Source organism: Vidua macroura, chromosome 1 (genome assembly GCF_024509145.1).
Source record: "Vidua macroura isolate BioBank_ID:100142 chromosome 1, ASM2450914v1, whole genome shotgun sequence".
Classification (NCBI taxonomy): Eukaryota; Metazoa; Chordata; class Aves; order Passeriformes; family Viduidae; genus Vidua; species Vidua macroura.
This window is the reverse complement of record NC_071571.1, coordinates 153881589-153901023: the sequence shown is the minus strand read 5'-3', so window position 1 is coordinate 153901023 and position 19435 is coordinate 153881589. Positions and strand designations below refer to the sequence as shown.

General features: G+C 66.3%; 1 protein-coding gene across 11 annotated transcripts in view; it reads right to left on the bottom strand.

Moving 5' to 3' along the window:
• Positions 1–19435, bottom strand: part of PLEC (plectin) — a 62149-nt gene that overhangs the window by 25629 nt on the left and 17085 nt on the right. For 6 of the 11 annotated variants that reach the window (XM_053978645.1, XM_053978682.1, XM_053978707.1 and 3 more), the window contains exons 2-15: positions 9484–9545; positions 9010–9024; positions 8545–8634; positions 6999–7076; positions 6814–6906; positions 6459–6625; positions 4334–4449; positions 4134–4240; positions 3935–4054; positions 3243–3338; positions 2278–2405; positions 1655–1748; positions 1409–1563; positions 518–830 (exon numbers count right to left, since the gene is read on the bottom strand). In XM_053978645.1, the coding sequence (XP_053834620.1) occupies positions 518–830; positions 1409–1563; positions 1655–1748; positions 2278–2405; positions 3243–3338; positions 3935–4054; positions 4134–4240; positions 4334–4449; positions 6459–6625; positions 6814–6906; positions 6999–7076; positions 8545–8634; positions 9010–9024; positions 9484–9545 (1634 nt within the window). Of the gene's footprint in view, positions 1–517; positions 831–1408; positions 1564–1654; positions 1749–2277; positions 2406–3242; positions 3339–3934; positions 4055–4133; positions 4241–4333; positions 4450–6458; positions 6626–6813; positions 6907–6998; positions 7077–8544; positions 8635–9009; positions 9025–9483; positions 9546–18999; positions 19150–19435 lie in introns of those variants that run through there. The other 5 variants (XM_053978652.1, XM_053978635.1, XM_053978669.1 and 2 more) reach the window with 3 other exon arrangements.

Genomic DNA, 19435 nt, shown 5'->3' with positions numbered 1-19435 from the left:
GCCGTCAGCCCCGGGACCCCCACCCCAGCTGCCCCCCTGCGCCCCGCAAGGGGACTCCTGGGGAGGGCAGCGGAGGGGCCACACCAGGGGTACAGGGGCTGCGGGGTGATGCCCTCGGGGCACGGTGCCCCCCCACCCTCCCAGGGCACCCCGGGCCCCACGGGGCTCCAGAACAAGGGCACAGCTGTGGGCACAGCTGGGCTGGGCTGCTCTTCCCAAACCACCCCCTCCCACCAGGCTGTGCACAGCCCCAGGAGCAGAGGTGGGTGAGCCCTGGGGGCCTTGGGGAGCAGAAAGAGGGGTGGCCATGGTTCTTCAGGGACCCCGAGGCACAGAGCAAAGGCACCCCGCAGGAAATGCTCGTGAGGAGGGGAGGACACAGCACTTGGGGGACCCATTGAAGCACAGTGGGGACAGCCCCAGAGGACCCCCAGGACTTGGGAGCACCCCAGCACCCTGCAGGGTCTCACCTCGTCACCCCCAGGACCAGGGGGTCCCCAGCGCCCAGGGGCCTCACCTCATCAGCCCGTGCCCGCTCCACCTTGGCACGGAACTCCTCGATGGCGCGGTGCAGCCCACGGTGGGCGCCCAGGTGGGTCTCCACGGTGGGCAGGTCCACGCCCCACTCGGCCGCGGCCACACGCCGCTGGTTCTCCTCCACCCAGGCCAGCAGCTCCTGCAGGTACCGCAGCGGAGCCTCGTCCGGCTCCGGCCGCCGCTGCGCCGACGTCACCGACACGGCGGCCGCCGCCGCCACCGGCGCCCCCGACTTGAGCCGCAGGTTGTACTCGGTGCGGATGGACACCAGGCGCTCGTGCAGGCGGTACACGCTGCGGGGAGGGAGGTGTCACCGGGGCACAAGGGCCACGGGGACTCGGGGGGCGTCAGGGGCTTTGGGGTGCACAGGGCTTTGCAAAGGGGGCACAGCGGACATGGGGACTTTGGGGACGCGAGAGGCTTTGGGGGCATGAGAAGCTTTGGGGTGTACAGGGGTCACGGGGGGGGCTTGTGGGGAGAGTATGGGGGGCTTTGAGGGGTACAGGGGACATGGGGCGGGTCACAGGAGGCTTTGCAGGGCTTTGGGGGGCACAGGAGTGGCTGGGGGTGCAGGGAGCATGGGGGGCATGGGGAGGATGGGCAGCGTGGAGGACACAGGGGGCATGGGGGACACAGGAGGCTTTGCAGGGCTTTGGGGGGCATAGGAGTGGCTGGGGGTGCAGGGAGCATGGGGGGCATGGGGAGGATGGGCAGCGTGGAGGACACAGGGGGCATGGGGGACAAGGGAGACACGAAGGGCTTTGAGGGGCAGGAAGGACAAGGAGGACATGGGGGGCAGGAAGGACAAGGAGGGCTCTGGGGGGACAGGGCCACGGGGACAAGCCGTGGGGGACCCCCGCAGCGCCCGTACCGACGGTACATCTGCTCGCCCTGGGGGTGCCGCCCGTCCTTGAGGGTCTGGACGTCGTTGAAGAGCAGCCGGATCATGGCATCCGCCTTGTCCAGGTCCCTCTCCACCTCTGCCGCCTTCTGTGGAGCCTTCCCAGCCGCCAGCAGCCGCACGTCCTGCGGGGGCAGGGACGGTAAGGGCGGGGCCATGGCCGGGGGCTGCTCCCACCAGGCCCCCCCTGCCCCGGTCGGTGCCACCGGCACTCACTGCCTGCAGCAGAGCATCCGCCTGGTTCAGCTGCTCCTCACAGAGCCCTGACTCCATCTGCAGCTTGGTGACCACACGCTGCAGCCGCTCCAGCCTGCAGGGACACGGGGGGGGGGGGAGGACACAGAGGGACACGGTCAGCAGAGATCAGGTCCTGCCCAAGGGGGGCAGCTGTCCTGGCCATGCACGGCATGGGTCCTGTCCCACGCTGCATCCTGCTCCCAATCCCCATCTTCCTTTTCCCATCCCCACCCCGCTTCCAACCTCAATCCCAATCCCCCGCATCCCATTCCACTTCAATCCCCATCCTGCCCCCCCCATCTCATTCTCAATACCCTCCACCCCCATCCCACCTCCTGTCCCCATCCCATCCCACCCCCATCCCCGCTGTCCCCGATCCGGCCCCCATCCCTCTCGTGCCGTGCTGTGCTGTGCCGTGCTGGAGGCCGGCGGCCGCAGAGGTTTCCCAGCAGGAGCGGTGACTCACAGCCCTGTGGTTCCCCCTCGGGGGGGGCCGGGACACCCCACCCTGGCCCAGCCCCGCGGTTTGGCAGCGGGAGGGGGGTGTGGGTGCCAGCGCGGCCCTGCCCGGCCCCACGGCCCCCCCCGCCTCCGCTACTCGCCTCTCGAACTCCGCCCGCAGCAGCTTCTCCCGCTCCAGCACGGCGACGTGCAGCCGCCCCCACTCCTTCTCCACGTCCAGCGGGTGGTACCCGGGGGGCACCTTCAGCTGTCCCGACTGCACCGCGCCCTGCACACCCCAAACGTCACACGCTGCCCCAAGGGGCACTGCCGCGGGACCCGCGGCACCATCATCCCCTTGGGACCCACCCCACACCCCCAAGACCCCTGACACCCCGGGACCCACAGCCCCTAGGACCGTCATCCCCTTGGGATCGACCCCACACCCCCAAGACCCCTGACACCCCGGGACCCACAGCCCCTAGGACCATCATCCCCTTGGGACCCACCCCACACCCCCAAGACCCCTAACACCCCAGGACCCACAGCCCCTAGGACCGTCATCCCCTTGGGATCAACCCCACACCCCCAAGACCCCTGACACCCCAGGACCCACAGCCCCTAGGACCATCATCCCCTTGGGACCCACCCCACACCCCCAAGACCCCTGACACCCCGGGACCCACAGCCCCTAGGACCATCATCCCCTTGGGACCCACCCCACACCCCCAAGACCCCTAACACCCCAGGACCCACAGCCCCTAGGACCGTCATCCCCTTGGGATCAACCCCACACCCCCAAGACCCCTGACACCCCAGGACCCACAGCCCCTAGGACCGTCATCCCCTTGGGACCCACCCCACACCCCCAAGACCCCTGACACCGCAGGACCCACAGCCCCTAGGACCGTCATCCTCTTAGGACCCACCCAGAGCCCCCCGAGGCCCCCAGGACCATCATCCCCTTGGGACACATCCCCAGCTTCTCGAGACCCCCGGCTACCGGGACCCCCACCCCTCAGGACCTGAGGTCCGCAGGGTCTCCCCCTCAGGCCCCCCCCACCCCTTGGGATCCCAAGCACCCAGGACTCCACCTCCGAGCCCCGCCCCAGCCCTTGGCCGGTACCTCCAGCGCCTGGAAGATGGCTTTGGAGCGGTTCTTGTCGGCCTCCCGAGCCGGCAGCTCCGTCTCCTTGAACTTGAGGAACTGGCGCCAGAGGATCTGCCGGGGGGGGGGGGGGGGGGGGGGGGGGGGTTGGGGGGGCACAGCTGAGCGGGGACCCCCAGCCGCCGCTGCCCCCTCCCCAAGCATCCGCCCTCCCCACCCCGCAATTTTCCATGTGCGCAGAGCCGGCGGGAAGGAAGTGGCCGCGCTGGGCTTTGCCAGCGGTGACTCACGGCAGAGCCAGGAGGGTGAGTCACAGGGGGGGGCCCCCCCTCATGGGGCACCCGGCTCTGTCATGGCTCTGAGTCCCCGAACCCCGCAGACCCCCAGGCTGGCACCGGAGGGGGCTCCGTGCCACAGCCGCACCCCGGTCTCACGGTGACCCACTGCCTGGCACAGCTCAGCTGGCCGTGGGCTGCCACACTGGACACAAGCCACCCACGGTGGGGCTGCCGGCCGGCTGGCACCCCTCACTGGCCACGAGCCACCCACAATGGTGCCACAGGCCAGCTAGCCCCACACACTGCCCCAGCTACCAGTGGCTCCCGGGGTCGGTCACCCTTGTGGCAGCACCGTGATCCCCGTGCCCATGCCAGGCCATCAGCACCATTCCATTCCTGTCCCCACTGCCATGCCCGTGCCGGTGGCCTCACCTCGATCTCCTCGTAGCTGGCGGGGAGGCGACGCTCCTCGAAGAGCGCCGAGTGCTGCCGGCTCCACTGCAGCAGCCCCGTCACCACCTCGTAGTACTCCTGCCAGCGCAGCTGCAGCTCCTGGCGAGGGGGACACGTGTGAGGCTGGGGGGTGACGCTGCAGGGGGTGGCAGAAGACCCCCCCAGCACCCCAACTCACGTTGGCCTTGACGCCGTCCTGCACCTCGGGCACGCGCGGCATGGCGTCGTACAGCGAGGACACGTAGGTGATGATGGACTTCTCGTCTGGCTGCGCCACGTCCACGTCTGCGGGGAGGGAGGGGCTCAGCTGGGGGACCCCGTGGTGGGGAGGGATGGGGCTCCGCAGAGGGACCCCCCCCAGTTCACCCCAGCCCGTACCTTCGGGGTCCAGCAGCCGCGTCACCCCCAGATCCCGCTCGGCCACGGTGAAGGCCTGGTCCAGGTTCTCCAGGTTGCTCTGGCGGTACACCCGGCTCATGTCGATCAGCATTGGCCTGCGGGTGGGGGTCAGCAGGGGTCAGTGGGGCTGTGGAGACCCCAAAACCCCGAGGAGGGCAGGTCCCCCCTTTTCTGGGGCCCCCCTTCCCCTGCCTGTACTCCTGCCTGGCCATCCCACACCGGGGACACCGGTGGCAGGGGAGACCCCCACAGCCAGCACAGGGGCAGGACGGGCTGGGGATGCACAGAGTTCCCAGTGGGAACCCCGACACAGTCAGAGCCCCCACGTCCTGTGAATTGGGCACCCCAACCCTGCATGGGGCTGGCACCCCAGTCCCCTGTGGGGCTGACACCGTGGGGCTCCATGGTGGGGCCAAGCTCAGCGTGGCAGTGCCGTGGTGCAGAGCACGGCACAGCCGTGACACGGCACAGTGCAGGTGACTCCCCCCCATCTGGCACAGGCCTGCACATATTTGCTCTCCCCAAAAGCACGCAGCGGTCCCAGCGGGACCCGTGGGGACCTGCCTGCCACCGCCCTGGCACGCCAACAGCGGGCACGGCACACTGCAGCACAGGCCGATGGGCCGGGACTCGTCAGGAGCACGTGCTCACATCGCCCCGAGTAGGATTGGCACAGCTGCCCCGGTGAACACAAGGTCAGCACGGCCGTCCCATGAGCACGGGATTGGCACGGCTGCCCCATGAGCACGGGATCAGCTGCCCCATGAGCACAGGATCAGCACAGCCACCCCATGAGCACAGGATCAGCTGCCCCATGAGCACAGGCACAGCTGCCCCATGAGCACGGCCACCCCATAAGCCCAGGCATGGCTGCCCCAGTGAGTACAGGATCAGCACAGCCACCCCATGAGCACAGGCACAGCTGCCCCATGAGCACAGGCACAGCTGCCCCAGTGAGTACAGGATCAGCACGGCTGCCCCATAAGCCCAGGCATGGCTGCCCCATGAGCACAGGATCAGCAGGGCTGCCCCATAAGCACAGCACAGCTGCCCCATGAGCACAGGATTGGCCACCCCTGTGAGCACAGGATCAGCATGGCTGCCCCATAAGCCCAGGCATGGCTGCCCCATGAGCACAGGATCAGCAGGGCTGCCCCATAAGCACAGCACAGCTGCCCCATGAGCACGAGATCAGCATGGCCACCCCATAAGCACAGGCACAGCTGCCCCATGAGCACAGGATCAGTACGGCTGCCCCATGAGCACAGGACCAGCCACCCCCATGAGTACAGGATCAGCACGGCTGCCCCATGAGTACAGGATCAGCACAGCTGCCCCATAAGTACTGGCATGGCTGCCCCATGAGCACAGGACCAGCCACCCCCATGAGTACAGGATCGGCAGGGCTGCCCCATAAGCACAGGATCAGCTGCTCCACGAGCACAGGATCAGCACGGCTGCCCCATGAGTACAGGATCAGCACAGCTGCCCCATAAGTACAGGCATGGCTGCCCCATGAGCACAGCACAGCTGCCCCATGAGCACGAGATCAGCATGGCCACCCCATAAGCCCAGGCAAGGCTGCCCCATGAGCAAGGGATCAGCATGACTGCCCCATAAGCACAGGATCGGCTGCCCCATGAGCACAGGATCAGTACGGTTGCCCCATGAGCATGGGATCAGCACAACCACCCCATGAGCACAGGATCAGCACGGCTGCCCCATAAGCACAGGCACAGCTGCCCCATGAGCACGGGATCAGCATAGCCACCCCATAAGCCCAGGCATGGCTGCCCCAGTGAGTACAGGATCAGCACAGCTACCCCATAAGTACAGGTATGGCTGCCCCATGAGCACAGGATCAGCTGCCCCAACGAGCACAGGATCAGTACGGCTGCCCCATAAGCACAGGATGAGCTGCCCCATGAGCACAGGATTGGCACAGCCACCCCATGACCACAGGCACAGCTGCCCCATGAGCACGGGATCAGCACGGCTGCCCCATGAGCACAGGATCAGCCACCCCCGTGAGCACAGGATCAGCACGGCCGCCCCACGAGCACACGCCTGCCCGTGGATCACACGGCACCACCACGGCACCCACCTGTGCCGGTGGATGATGGCGTTGAAGAGGCGCCCGTCCCGCCAGCTGGTGGTGAAGTTGTCACAGCGGAGGCCCTGGTAATCCTCCACCATCCGCTGTGACCACAGCAGCAGCTTCTCCTTGGCTGTCATGTCCTCCGACTGCCCCGTCACCTGGATGTCTGAGATCTGCCAGGACACAGCTGTTACTCTGGAAACTGGCACCGGCACCGTGACGCTCGCTGCATGGCACTGCCAGTGACCAGTGACACCACTCCTGCCCCACTGGGGACCGGACCAGCCCGGGGAGGCCCCCAGCACCACGGAATCCTGGCCCCTCGGTACCACTGTCCCCGTCCCCACCCCGCCGGGCTCACCTGGAAGTGGAGGATGATGGTCCAGATGAGCCCCAGCGTCAGTTTGGGGTTGCCGTCGGCGATGTCATCGTTCCGGATGTTCACCAGCTTCACCTGCAGCGCAGGACACACACGGCTCAGGGTTGGGGGAGCCCGGCACAGCCCCGGGGGTCATGGGCATCCCAGGGGTCCCTCCCCATGCTCACCTGCCGATGCTTCAGGTAGTTGAGGGCAATCTGGACATTCTGCAGCTTGTGGAAGCGCATCCGGCCCTTCTCCCGGGGCTGGGGAAGAGGAGGGTGGTGAGCGCGGCCACGCTGGACACATCCCTGCCGTGTCCTGCCACCGCAGCCCCTCCGTGACGCCACCACACACCCCCGGCCCCCCCCCCGCGGCCACCGCCCCGCCTCGATGCCACCACACCGTCCCGGCCGCCCCCACCCCCGGCGCCGTCCGGCCCCTCCCAGCGCCGCACATGCCGATGGCACCCGCCCTCGCACTTTGCCCCTGCCGGGGTGGGGACGCTCCCCATGCTCCCCCCGCGAACCCGGCGGCGCAGGCTGTTCCCACGCCACGCCCGGCAGCACCGGGACCATCCCAGCCGTCCCGAAGGGGAGCCGAGTGCCCGGCGTGCGGGGCTGCTGCTGGCCCCGGTGCCAGCGCACCGCGGTCCTGGCAGCGCTGCACGTGTGGCCACCGCGGTCCCTCGCTCGCCATGCAGCTCCCCAGCACGCTCCAGTGTCCCCTCAGCAGGACCGGGAACTGCCAAGCTGGGTGAGCCCCCCAAACTTGTGGGTCCCGGCCGGGGTCCCCTGGGTCCTGCCCAGACCCCCCCAAATATGTTCCCCGCCCCACGGCAATGCCGACGTTGCACCAGCTAAGCCCAGATTTGGCTGCCGGGAGACCTGGGGACTCCATGAACCCCCTTGTGCCACTCAGCAGCAGACCAGGGTCGCTCCCGTCCCACAGAAAGGGGCCAACGTGGACCCGCAGCCGCTCGGGGCCAGGGCCAGCCCTAGCGTGAGACCCAGGGAGTTGGTGGCCACGTGCCACCCCGCTTGCCAGCCACCCCGCAGGGCACGCCAGGAGCCAGAGTCCGGCTCCAGCCTGACACCCAGCGTGGTGGGATCACTCCCAGTGACGGTGCTTGTGGAGGATGACTTCTCTCTTGCTGCTGCCACCGAGTTCTGGCCCAGGGAAACCCGCCCCGCACAGCTCTGGGCGTCAGGGGGCACCAGGACAGGCAAAGCATGCAGCAGAGCACTGGGACAGCGCTGGGACAGGCACGGCACACGGCACGGGGCATGCAGACCGCGCTGGGACGTGCTCGGCACTGCTCCGTGCCGCTGCTGTCACGGCACTGCTGTCTCCGTCCAGCCAAGAGCTGACGGCGGAACCACTCACCAACCGCAAGGTCCGGAGGACGTCGCGCTCCCGGGGCTGCCCCGGCCGAGCCGAGCGGAGAGGAGCAGAGAGAGGAAGGAGAAGGAGGAGGCAAAGGCGGCGGTGGGCCGGGGGCCGGCGCCAGGAAGCAGAGAGGGCACCAAAGCAAAGAGAGGTTAGAGGCGGGGGCGGGGGGGGCGCGGGCACTCCGGGGTCACCGGGACAGACCGACGGCCAAGCAGGACGAGAGGGAACAGAGGCAGCGAGCGAGGGCGAGGACGAGGATGAAGACGAGGACGGCCGGCGGAGGGGTGCCGGCGCGTGTGCGGGGACTGGGGGACAGCGCGGGCAGGGCGGAGTGGCACCTACCAGCGTGTCCCCCGACAGCACCTCCAGCAGCGAGATGAGGTTGTGCCCGTCCCGCAGGTCCTCGTACAGGTCGTTGACGTGGCGCTGCGCCTGCGGGGAAGGCGACGGTGTCAGGGGGGCCGGGGCCAGCTGAGCACCCCCCACCCCTGCCAGCCAACACCGGGGTGGGTGCCCGGTGACCCCACCCAGCACAGCGGGTGCTCACACACAGCCCCAAGTGCAGCTGGTGTCCCCAGTGCCACGATCCCCCCCCAAACACACGCAGCAGCTCCCCCTGTGCCGGGATGGATCTGGTGTCACTCTGGCATCACTCTGGCATCACTCTGGCATCACTCTTGGCATGCAGACACCCACCGTGAAGGGGTCAGAGCCACTGCCTACCACAGTGGCAGCCCCAGGGGAAAGGAGGGTGTGCAAAGAGGAGGAGCGCAGCGGGACAGACAGAGAGAGAGGGGAAGGACCTACCTCTGGTCGCCAGTGCTGCGCAGGGCAGAGAGAAGAGAGCAGTTAGGAGAGAGCTGAGAGGGGACCCAGGATGGGCAGAGCGTGGTGGCACCACGATGGCCCTGCAGGGTCAGGGACGTGTGGAGACACACTCTGGGGGGCTGGGCCATGTCCCAGTGTGTGCCAGGTGCCAAGGTGGGGCTCTGCCTGGGGCAGGGACTGGGGACTGGCAGCGCTGGGACGGGACTGAGGGCGTCAAGGCACAGGACACATCCCCAGGTGCCAAGGGCACCGTTCCCTCCTGGCATACCGGGAGGGCAGAACCCCACCAAGGAGGCAGCTGAGAGGCCTTGACCAGAGGTGTGGCACAGGAGCACCGGGGACCCTCCACTGCCACGTCCTCGGCTGTACCAGCACACGGGGCTGTGGCTGGGGGTGATTTGGGGCCAGGGACTGCTGGGGCAGTGGTGCCCGCTGGACTGGCGGTGCCCGTACCTTGATAAGGTGCTTGTTGACCCATTTGGTGAAGGTTTTCTTCTGGACACGATCTCGCTCATCTGCAAGAGAGGAGAGGGACAGGTGAGCCAGTGGCACCAGGGTCGTGGCACAGCAAAAAACCAGGCCCCGCCGGTGGCACCGCGGGGCACGGCTGGCGCAGGAAATGATGAGCCAACCGCTCTGGGGAACCACGGTGAGTCACGGGGGTGTGGGGAGAGGAAACAGCTAACGGGGATCGGCCCCAGCGTGCCAGCACCATGCCAGCACCATGCCAACACCCACCAGCACCTCAACTCTGAGCGCTGAGATTAGATCAGTTGGCCAGAGCGTGGTGCTAAGAACGCCAAGGCTGCAGGTTCAACCCCAGTACGGACAAATTAGGAGCTGGACTTGGTGATCCTTGTGGAACTCCTTTCAGCTCGGAATATTCCGTGCCTGCTGGGAGCAGGAGGTGCCCACCCAACCCTGAGCCCTCTGGCGCTGCTCTGAGGAGCCCCAGCACTGCCCTGGGCACTGACTGAGCGGTTTGGGCATGGTACGGAGACGAGGCCACGGAGTGCTTGTCCTGGCACCACCCTGGCACCGTTCCAGCCCCACAGGCAGGGCCCCGGTGGGACATGTAAGGGATTGGGGTGCGCCCACGCACCATCTGCACTGCCAGAGCTGTGGGACGCCCCAGGACACCCCCGGGACACCCTTCTCTGCGGGCACGGGGCCAAGCAGGGCTGCAGTGAGTCACGGCGCTCCCTGCCCGCTGCCCTGTCATTAGGGGATGGCATGGGAATGGCGACGCATTGGGATCCCACAGGACCCACCCCACAGCACCCGCTACCAGCGCCCACTGCCCTGCACCCCGCTAACCCCCCCAGCGCCCCACTGCCAGCACTCCTGTCCCCCTGGGTCCCCGGTGTCACCGCCAGTGCCACACCCAGCCTGACGCCCAAGGGGGGTCGGAGGCCAGAAGTGCCACCCCACGCACATGGGGCGATGCCACCGGTGCCGCGGCAGCCGCAAGGCGCCCCTGCCCTCGCCGTGGCGAGCCGGGCGCTGCGTGCTGGGTCTTGCCCCGCTGGAGCGTGCCGGGATCTGCCCACGCGGCGCCCCACAGCCAACACTCCCCGCCGGGAGAGCACCCCGGGGTGCTGCACAGCCCGAGCCGCCCCGCGGGCCCACGGGCGCTCAGCGGCGCAGCCAGGGCGTGCCGGGCCAGGAGTGGCCACGGTGCGAGAGGAAGAAAGGAAGGAAGGAAGGGAGGAAGGAAACGTGGGGCACACCGCGCGCCGAGCGGGGGGCACCGACACCGTACCCCGGCACCCGCGCCCACAACATTGACACCCGAGGGGTCCCCGGAGCGGCGCCCACCCCGCGGCGGCGGCGGCACAGGGAGAGCCGCGGCCAGGCCGGGGCGGCCAGGCAGGGCGTGGCAGGAAGCGACCGAGGGCACCGGGGATGGAGCTGGGCGGCGGCGGGGGGGGTCTGCTGCCGTCTGCCCCCACAGCCCGCCCCGCAAACACCGCCCCAGCTCGGGGGTCTGCCCCGCAGCCTGGCCGGAGATATCGCCGCGGCGTGCGGGTCTGCCCCACAGCCTGCCCTGGCTACACCAACCTGGGGGACACCGCCCCGGCACGGGGCCCTGCCCCAGGGACACCGCTCTGGTGTGGGGGGGGGGCTGCCCCACGGCCCGCCTGGGGGCCCACAGCCCCGGGGACACGGAGCCAGCACTGCGGACCCCGCCCTGGTGCGGGGGTCTGCCCCGCAGCCCGCCCTGGGGGCACCGCCCCAGGTGGGGATGCGATGGTGGGCGGCCCCCCCCCCCACGCCCCCCCGCGCCGTACCTTTGCGGCCCTCGGCCGCCCGCAGCACGGCCAGGTACAGGTTGTCCTCGGAGCCCGTTCGGGCGGCCACCGCCGGAGCGTCCTCCGAGCTGCGCCGCGGCCGGGACATGCTGAGCCCCGACACAGCTGCTCTCCCTTCCCGCTCCGCCGCCGGTCCCGCCGCGAGTGGGGCGGCCCGGGGAGGAGACGGGACTCTCTCCCCCCGCCCCCCAAGCCCCACGCCCCGACCCTGCCCACAGGAAACTCCTGAGCTTTAACCCTTCCCCTCCCTGCGCCTGCAGGCGGGATGGGACACGGACCCACGGAGCAGCCACGGGACGCTCCACGGGGAGCCGGCACCCCCAGCCCCACACACGGGGCCGCGAGACCCCCGGATCTGCGAGCGCGGGGAGCGGGACCCTGGTTCCTGAAGATCGGGGTGCTCAGAAACCCCTCACCCCTCACCCAGGGCGGCCAGACCCCCTGCCCCACACCTCGGGGCCTTGGGACCCTCAGGCCCGTAAGTCCGGGGGGGGGGGGCCCACAGCCTGGGGCTGTTGGACCCCCAGCCACCACACCTCAGGACCATCAGATTTCCAAGCTCTGGAGGCTCAGGTCTCCCAGGTTTCCAGGTCAAGACCCTCCTTGCCCCTCGCAGAGGGTCCCCAGAACCCCTCTGGCCCCATGGTCAGGAGCTGCCCGGCACCCCAGGCCCCAGCTGGGACCTTCAGTCCCTGTGGGGGTTTTGGCACCACCCGGTGCCACAGCCCAGGGACCACCCCAGAACCCCCCAGCTCACGCCCTGGAGCTGTAGGACCCCTGCTCCCCCCACCTGGGGCTCAAGCCCCCAGGTTCACCAGCCCCAGTCCCAGGTCCCACATTTGGGGGTCTCAGATCCCTGGGGCCCCTCTTGAGGGGTTCAGGGTCACAATCCCCTGGGCTGCAGGATCCCCGGGATGGGGGACTGAGCCCCACAGACTCCCCCGGGTGCCCCCATGCACACACCAGCCCCGCCAGCAGCTCCGCTCCCACCAAGCACCCCAGGACAGCACCCCACACCCTGCCCTGCGCCCCACAGCACCCACGGGCTCTCACGTCGGGTGGGGGCATTGGCAGCAGTGTAGGAATCCCCCCTCCCCAGGGATTCACCTCCCACCGCCCTCCCCCAGTGGGTGACAACATCAGCTGAGGGGAGCACAGGGCAAATTCAGGGGTTGTGCCCCATGGGGTGCTGCGTCCCCCCGGGATGTCCCCCCCCCGGGGACCCCCAGGGTGGCTGGCACAGGCTGAGAATCCCCAGCCCCTTGGGGTGACACGGAGCTGCCAGTCCTGCCCACCAGAGCACCCATGTGACCAAAGTCACCAAAGACACCCACGTCACCCACGGCAGGGGTGGCAGCTGCTGGGGAAAGGGCAGCTGCGGGTGCCCTGGGCGCTGCCAGCCTGGCAACACCCCAGTACCTAGATCTGCACCCCAACACACACGTCAGTGCCCTAAGGCTCACTTCCTGCGCCCCGACACCCATGTCTGAAACCCAACACCCATGTTTGCACCCCAACACTCATGTTTGCACCCCAATATCCATGTCTGCGCCCCAATATCCATGTTTGCACCCCAATACCCATGTTTGCACCCCAATATCCATGTCTGCACCCCAACACCCATGTCTGCACCCCAATATCCATGTCTGCACCCCAACATCCATGTCTGCACTCCAATACCCATGTTTGCACCCCAATATCCATGTCTGCACCCCAGTATCCATGTCTGCACCCCAACATTCATGTCTGCACCCCAGTATCCATGTTTGCACCCCAATATCCATGTCTGCACTCCAATACCCATGTTTGCACCCCAATATCCATGTCTGCGCCCCAACACCCATGTCTGCACCCCAACATCTATGTCTGCACCCCAGTATCCATGTCTGCACCCCAATATCCATGTCTGCGCCCCAATATCCATGTCTGCACCCCAGTATCCATGTCTGCACCCCAACATCCATGTCTGCGCCCCAACACCCATGTTTGCACCCCAGTATCCATGTCTGCACCCCAATATCCATGTCTGCGCCCCAATATCCATGTCTGCACCCCAATATCCATGTCTGCACCCCAGTATCCATGTCTGCACCCCAATATCCATGTCTGCGCCCCAATATCCATGTCTGCACCCCAACACCCATGTTTGCACCCCAACACCCATGAGTGCACCCCAATATCCATGTCTGCGCCCCAATATCCATGTCTGCACCCCAGTATCCATGTCTGCGCCCCAACATCCATGTCTGCACCCCAATATCCATGTCTGCACCCCAGTATCCATGTCTGCACCCCAGTATCCATGTCTGCACCCCAACACCCCCGTTCTGCAGCGGCGGGCATCGCCCGTCCTCAGCGCGGAGTCCAAAGGACACGGGGCCGTGGCCTCGTCCTGCCGTGACTCACGGTCCAACCGCGCGCCGGCGGCGCCCCGGGAGCCCCGCCGGCCCCCGCCCACCCGTGACACCCACCCCCGACACCCACCCGTGACACGCTGTGGGTGCGGGGGCCCGTCAGGGAGCGGCAGCCGCGGCCGGGCCGATGCCCGCTGGGACAGAGCCAGCGCGGCCGCCGCGGAATGCGGGCGGCACCGGCCCGGCCCCGGCCCCGGCACGCACATTTTTTCCGCCGAGAGCGCATCTGGCACAGGCACATCTGGCACAGGCACGTCTGGCACAGGCACATGTGGCGCCCGGAGCGCGGTGGGAGCCCTGCTGACGCACGTCGGGGGAGGCAGGGACACCCCGGAGCCGCGGCTACCGCGACACGGCCGAAGGAGCGGCCGGACGAGAAAGGGACACGGCGGTGACACTGCCAGGGCGGTCGCAAGGGTGGCACCGCTGCGGTCTGGCACCGCGCTCGCACGGGCCGAACCGCTCCCGACGTGCCGAGCCGGGACCGACGGGGTTCTGAGCCGAGACCGGGAGCCTGGGACGGCTGCGGGGTGAGGGGCGGAACGGCGCCCCCAGCACCGGCACCCCCCGGCTGTGGCACCCCCCAGCACCGGCACCCCCCGGCTGTGGCACCCCCGGCTCCGGCAGGAACCGACCGGGAGGACGCGGCGGCGTCAGAGCGAGCGCTTTGAAGACCTGACGGGGCGGCTCCTGGCACCGTCCCCGGCGGCTCCCGGGGCAGGCGGCGCCCGGCTCCCGGCCCTGGCAGCTCCCGGCTCCGGCGGCTCCCGGGCCAGCCGGGCCGGCCGGGCAGGAGCGCCTCAGTCTCGCCCGCGGGTGCCGACGCCACCGGGCCGGCCCGGCTCCCTCCCACGGCGTCTCCCACCCTCAGGGCTCCGGGGGAACCCCCGGGACCCGCCGAGCCGCCCCCACCTCGACACCTGCGCCGGGCACCCGCGCCCCGCGGCACCCGCGGGCACGGAACGGGCGCTGCCGCCGCCACCGGGGCTGCACCCAGCGCCGTGGTGACACCCAGGCGACACCGCCACGCACCAGGCCGGGACAACGGGGCAGCAAAGCGCTGCGGTGGCCCGGGGACCCTACTGCACCAGGGTCGGGGGAGACCTCGAGCCCCACGCCAGGGAGTGCCAGGAGGCACCGGGCGCCCGCAGCGAGCGGGGATTGGCACCGGGGGGGAGTGTCAGGGCCCAGGGGCGGGGGGACAGCACCGGGGAGGGGGTCAGCAGCAGCGGTGACACACGCAGGGGGACCTGACAGGGCAGGATGGGCACGCAGGGCACTGAGGGCAGCGGCTCCCCAAGGTGTGGGAGCGCGCCAGGGTGGGCGGGCACGGGGAGATGAGCTGGGACAGACACACGGCGTGCACACACGGACACACAGACACACAGACAGACAGACAGCGGCACATGCACACGTGTGCAGGCAAACACACGTGGGTGTGCAGGGGCATATACACACACACACGGAGAATACATCTGTGTGCCACTGCGTGTAACACATCTGTACACACACACACTCACCAGGACACCCTGTGCACACACACACACACACACAGAGAATACATCAGTGTGCCACTGTGTGTAACACATCTGTACACACACACACATGCACCAGGACACCCTGTGCACACACACACACACACACATAGAGAATACATCAGTGTGCCACTGTGTGTAACACATCTGTACACACACACACATGCACCAGGACACCCTGTGCACACACACACACACACACATAGAGAATACATCAGTGTGCCTCTGCGTGTAACACATCTGTACACACACACACGCACCAGGGCACACTGTGCACACACAGAGACACAGAATACATCTGTGTGCCACTGCGTGTAACACATCTGTACACACACACATGCATGCACCAGGACACCCTGTGCACACACCCACACACACACACAGAATACATCAGTGTGCCTCTGTGTGTAACACATTTGTACACACACACACACCAGGACAGCCCTGTGTGCGCACACAGACACACACATAGAGAATACATCAGTGTGTCACTGCGTGTAACACATCTGTACACACACACACACACAGAGAATACATCTGTGTGCCACTGCGTGTAACACATTTGTACACACACACACATAGAGAATACATCAGTGTGCCACTGCGTGTAACACATTTGTACACACACACACTCACCAGGGCACACTGTGCACACACATACACACACACACAGAATACATCAGTGTGCCTCTGCGTGTAACACATTTGTACACACACACACACCAGGATACCCTGTGCACACACACACACACACACATAGAGAATACATCAGTGTGCCACTGTGTGTAACACATCTGTACACACACACACACACACAGAGAATACATCTGTGTGCCACTGCGTGTAACACATTTGTACACACACACACATAGAGAATACATCAGTGTGCCACTGCGTGTAACATATCTGTACACACACACACTCACCAGGGCACACTGTGCACACACATACACACACACACAGAATACATCAGTGTGCCACTGCGTGTAACACATTTGTACACACACACACACACCAGGACAGCCCTGTGTGCGCACACAGACACATGTGTGCATGCTGAGACACACCTGCACTGGCCTGCACAGGTGTGCACATGCTCACGCACGCGTGTGCACTGGCACAGACATGTGTGTGCACACACAGAGACATGCACACACACAGACTTGCACACACACACACAGACAAGCACACACACACAGAGACATGCACACACAGACACAGACATGCACACACACACAGACATGCACACACACACACAGAGACATGCACACACACAGACATGCACACACACACAGACATGCACACCACTCACGCACACCCACGAGCGTGCAGCAGCTCACTCCCACGCACACGCACCCCCTCACAGACACACGTGCAGCTCACACACGCTCACATGCACGCCTGTACGCACCCGAGTGCACGGACACACACGGGTGGACACAGGCGAGGGACCTGCACCCGCACACAGGTGCGTGCGCGCACACAAACACGCACACAGGCGCACACAAACACGCACACAGGTGCACACAAACACGCACACAGGTGCACACAAACACGCACAGAGGCGCACAAAAACACACACACACAGGTGCACACAAACACACAGAGAGGCGCACACAAACACACACACACAGGCGCACACAAACACACACACACAGGCACACACAAACACGCACACAGGTGCACACAAACACACACACACAGGCGCACACAAACACACAGGCACACACAAACACGCACAGAGGCGCACACAAACACACACACAGGCACACACAAACACACACAGGCGCACACAAACACGCACACAGGCGCACACAAACACGCACACACAGGCACACACAAACACACAGGCACACACAAACACACACACACAGGCGCACACAAACACACACAGAGGTGCACACAAACACGCACACACAGGCGCACACAAACACACACACAGGCGCACACAAACACACACACAGGCGCACACAAACACGCACACACAGGCGCACACAAACACACACACACAGGCGCACACAAACACGCACACAGGCGCACACAAACACACACACACGGGCACACAAACATGCACAGAGGCGCACACAAACACACACACACAGGTGCACACAAATGCACACAGAGGCGCACACAAACACACACACAGGCACACACAAACACACACACACAGGCGCACACAAACACGCACAGAGGCACACACAAACACGCACAGAGGCGCACACAAACACGCACAGAGGCGCACACAAACACACACACACAGGCGCACACAAACACACACACAGGTGCACACAAACACACACACACAGGCGCACACACACACACAGGTGCACACAAACACGCACACAGGCGCACACAAACACACACACACAGGCGCACACAAACACGCACACAGGTGCACACAAACACACACACACAGGCGCACACAAACACACACACAGGCACACACAAACACACACACAGGCGCACACAAACACACACACACAGGCGCACACAAACACACACACAGGCACACACAAACACACAGGCACACACAAACACACAGGCACACACAAACACACACACAGGCACACACAAACACACAGGCACACACAAACACACAGGCACACACAAACACACACACAGGTGCACACAAACACACACACACAGGTGCACACAAACACACACACAGGGCACACAAACACGCACACAGGCGCACACAAACACGCACAGAGGCGCACACAAACACACACAGAGGCACACACAAACACACACACAGGTGCACACAAACACACACACAGGGCACACAAACACGCACACAGGCGCACACAAACACGCACAGAGGCGCACACAAACACACACAGAGGCACACACAAACACGCACAGAGGCGCACACAAACACACACAGAGGCGCACACAAACACGCACAGAGGCGCACACAAACACGCACAGAGGCGCACACAAACACGCACAGAGGCGCACACAAACACACGCACAGGCACACACAAACACGCACACAGGCGCACACAAACACACACACACAGGCGCACACACACACACACACAGGCACACACAAACACACACACAGGCGCACACAAACACACACAGAGGCGCACACAAACGCGCACAGAGGCGCACACAAACACACACACACACAGGCACACACAAACACACACACTCAGGCGCACACACACACACACACAGGTGCACACAAACACACACAGGTGCACACAAACACACACAGAGGTGCACACAAACACACACAGAGGTGCACACAAAACACACACACACAGGCGCACACACACACACACACACACACAGGCACACACAAACACACAGGCACACACAAACACACACACACAGGCGCACACAAACACGCACACAGGCGCACACAAACGCGCACAGAGGCGCACACAAACGCGCACAGAGGCGCACACAAAAACACACACGCACACATTTACACAATCACCCCTTCCCGGCAGAGCCCGCCCCAAACTCAGCGCAGCCCAGCCTGGCCCTGAAGGCGGGGTCACAGAGGGGGGCGTTGCTCGGCATGGGGGGGGGGATCCGCGCACACCCCGCCCTTCCCTGTGTCCCCCCCGCCCTCCCGGGTCCCCCACCCGTCCCGCCGCTCCCGCACCCCCGCCGCGAACCCCCCCGCGCTCCCCTTCTTCCCCGGGACCCCCCTCGCTCCCTCCCCCGCGTCCCCCCGGCCCCGCTCCCCTCGGTCACCGGTGCAGCAGAGCCGGGCGCTCAGGTACCGCCGCCGCTCGGGCCCGGAGCCGCCGCTCAGCCAGTCCCCACCGGGACCAGACATGGCTCCACCGGACGGGACTGGACGCGACCCACCATCCACCGACCGACCGACGGACCCACGGCCGGGACCGACCAGCGGCACCGGGCGGGACGGGACGGGCGGGGGGGGGGGAAACGGGCGGGACCCGCCCCGCTCCGCCCCGCCCTCCCCTCAGCGGCCCCGGCTGCGCCACCGCCCGCAGCACCCGGGGAGACCGGAGGGATCCGGGGGGAACACCCCGTCCCTGCAATCCGGGGGAACTCCATCCCACACCCCGGGGCGATGTCCGGGCGGGACACCCCCTCCTGCACTCAGGACCCCCGTGTTGGGGACTCCGCTCCCCGCACAGCCGGCACCCCGCACTCCCCTTTC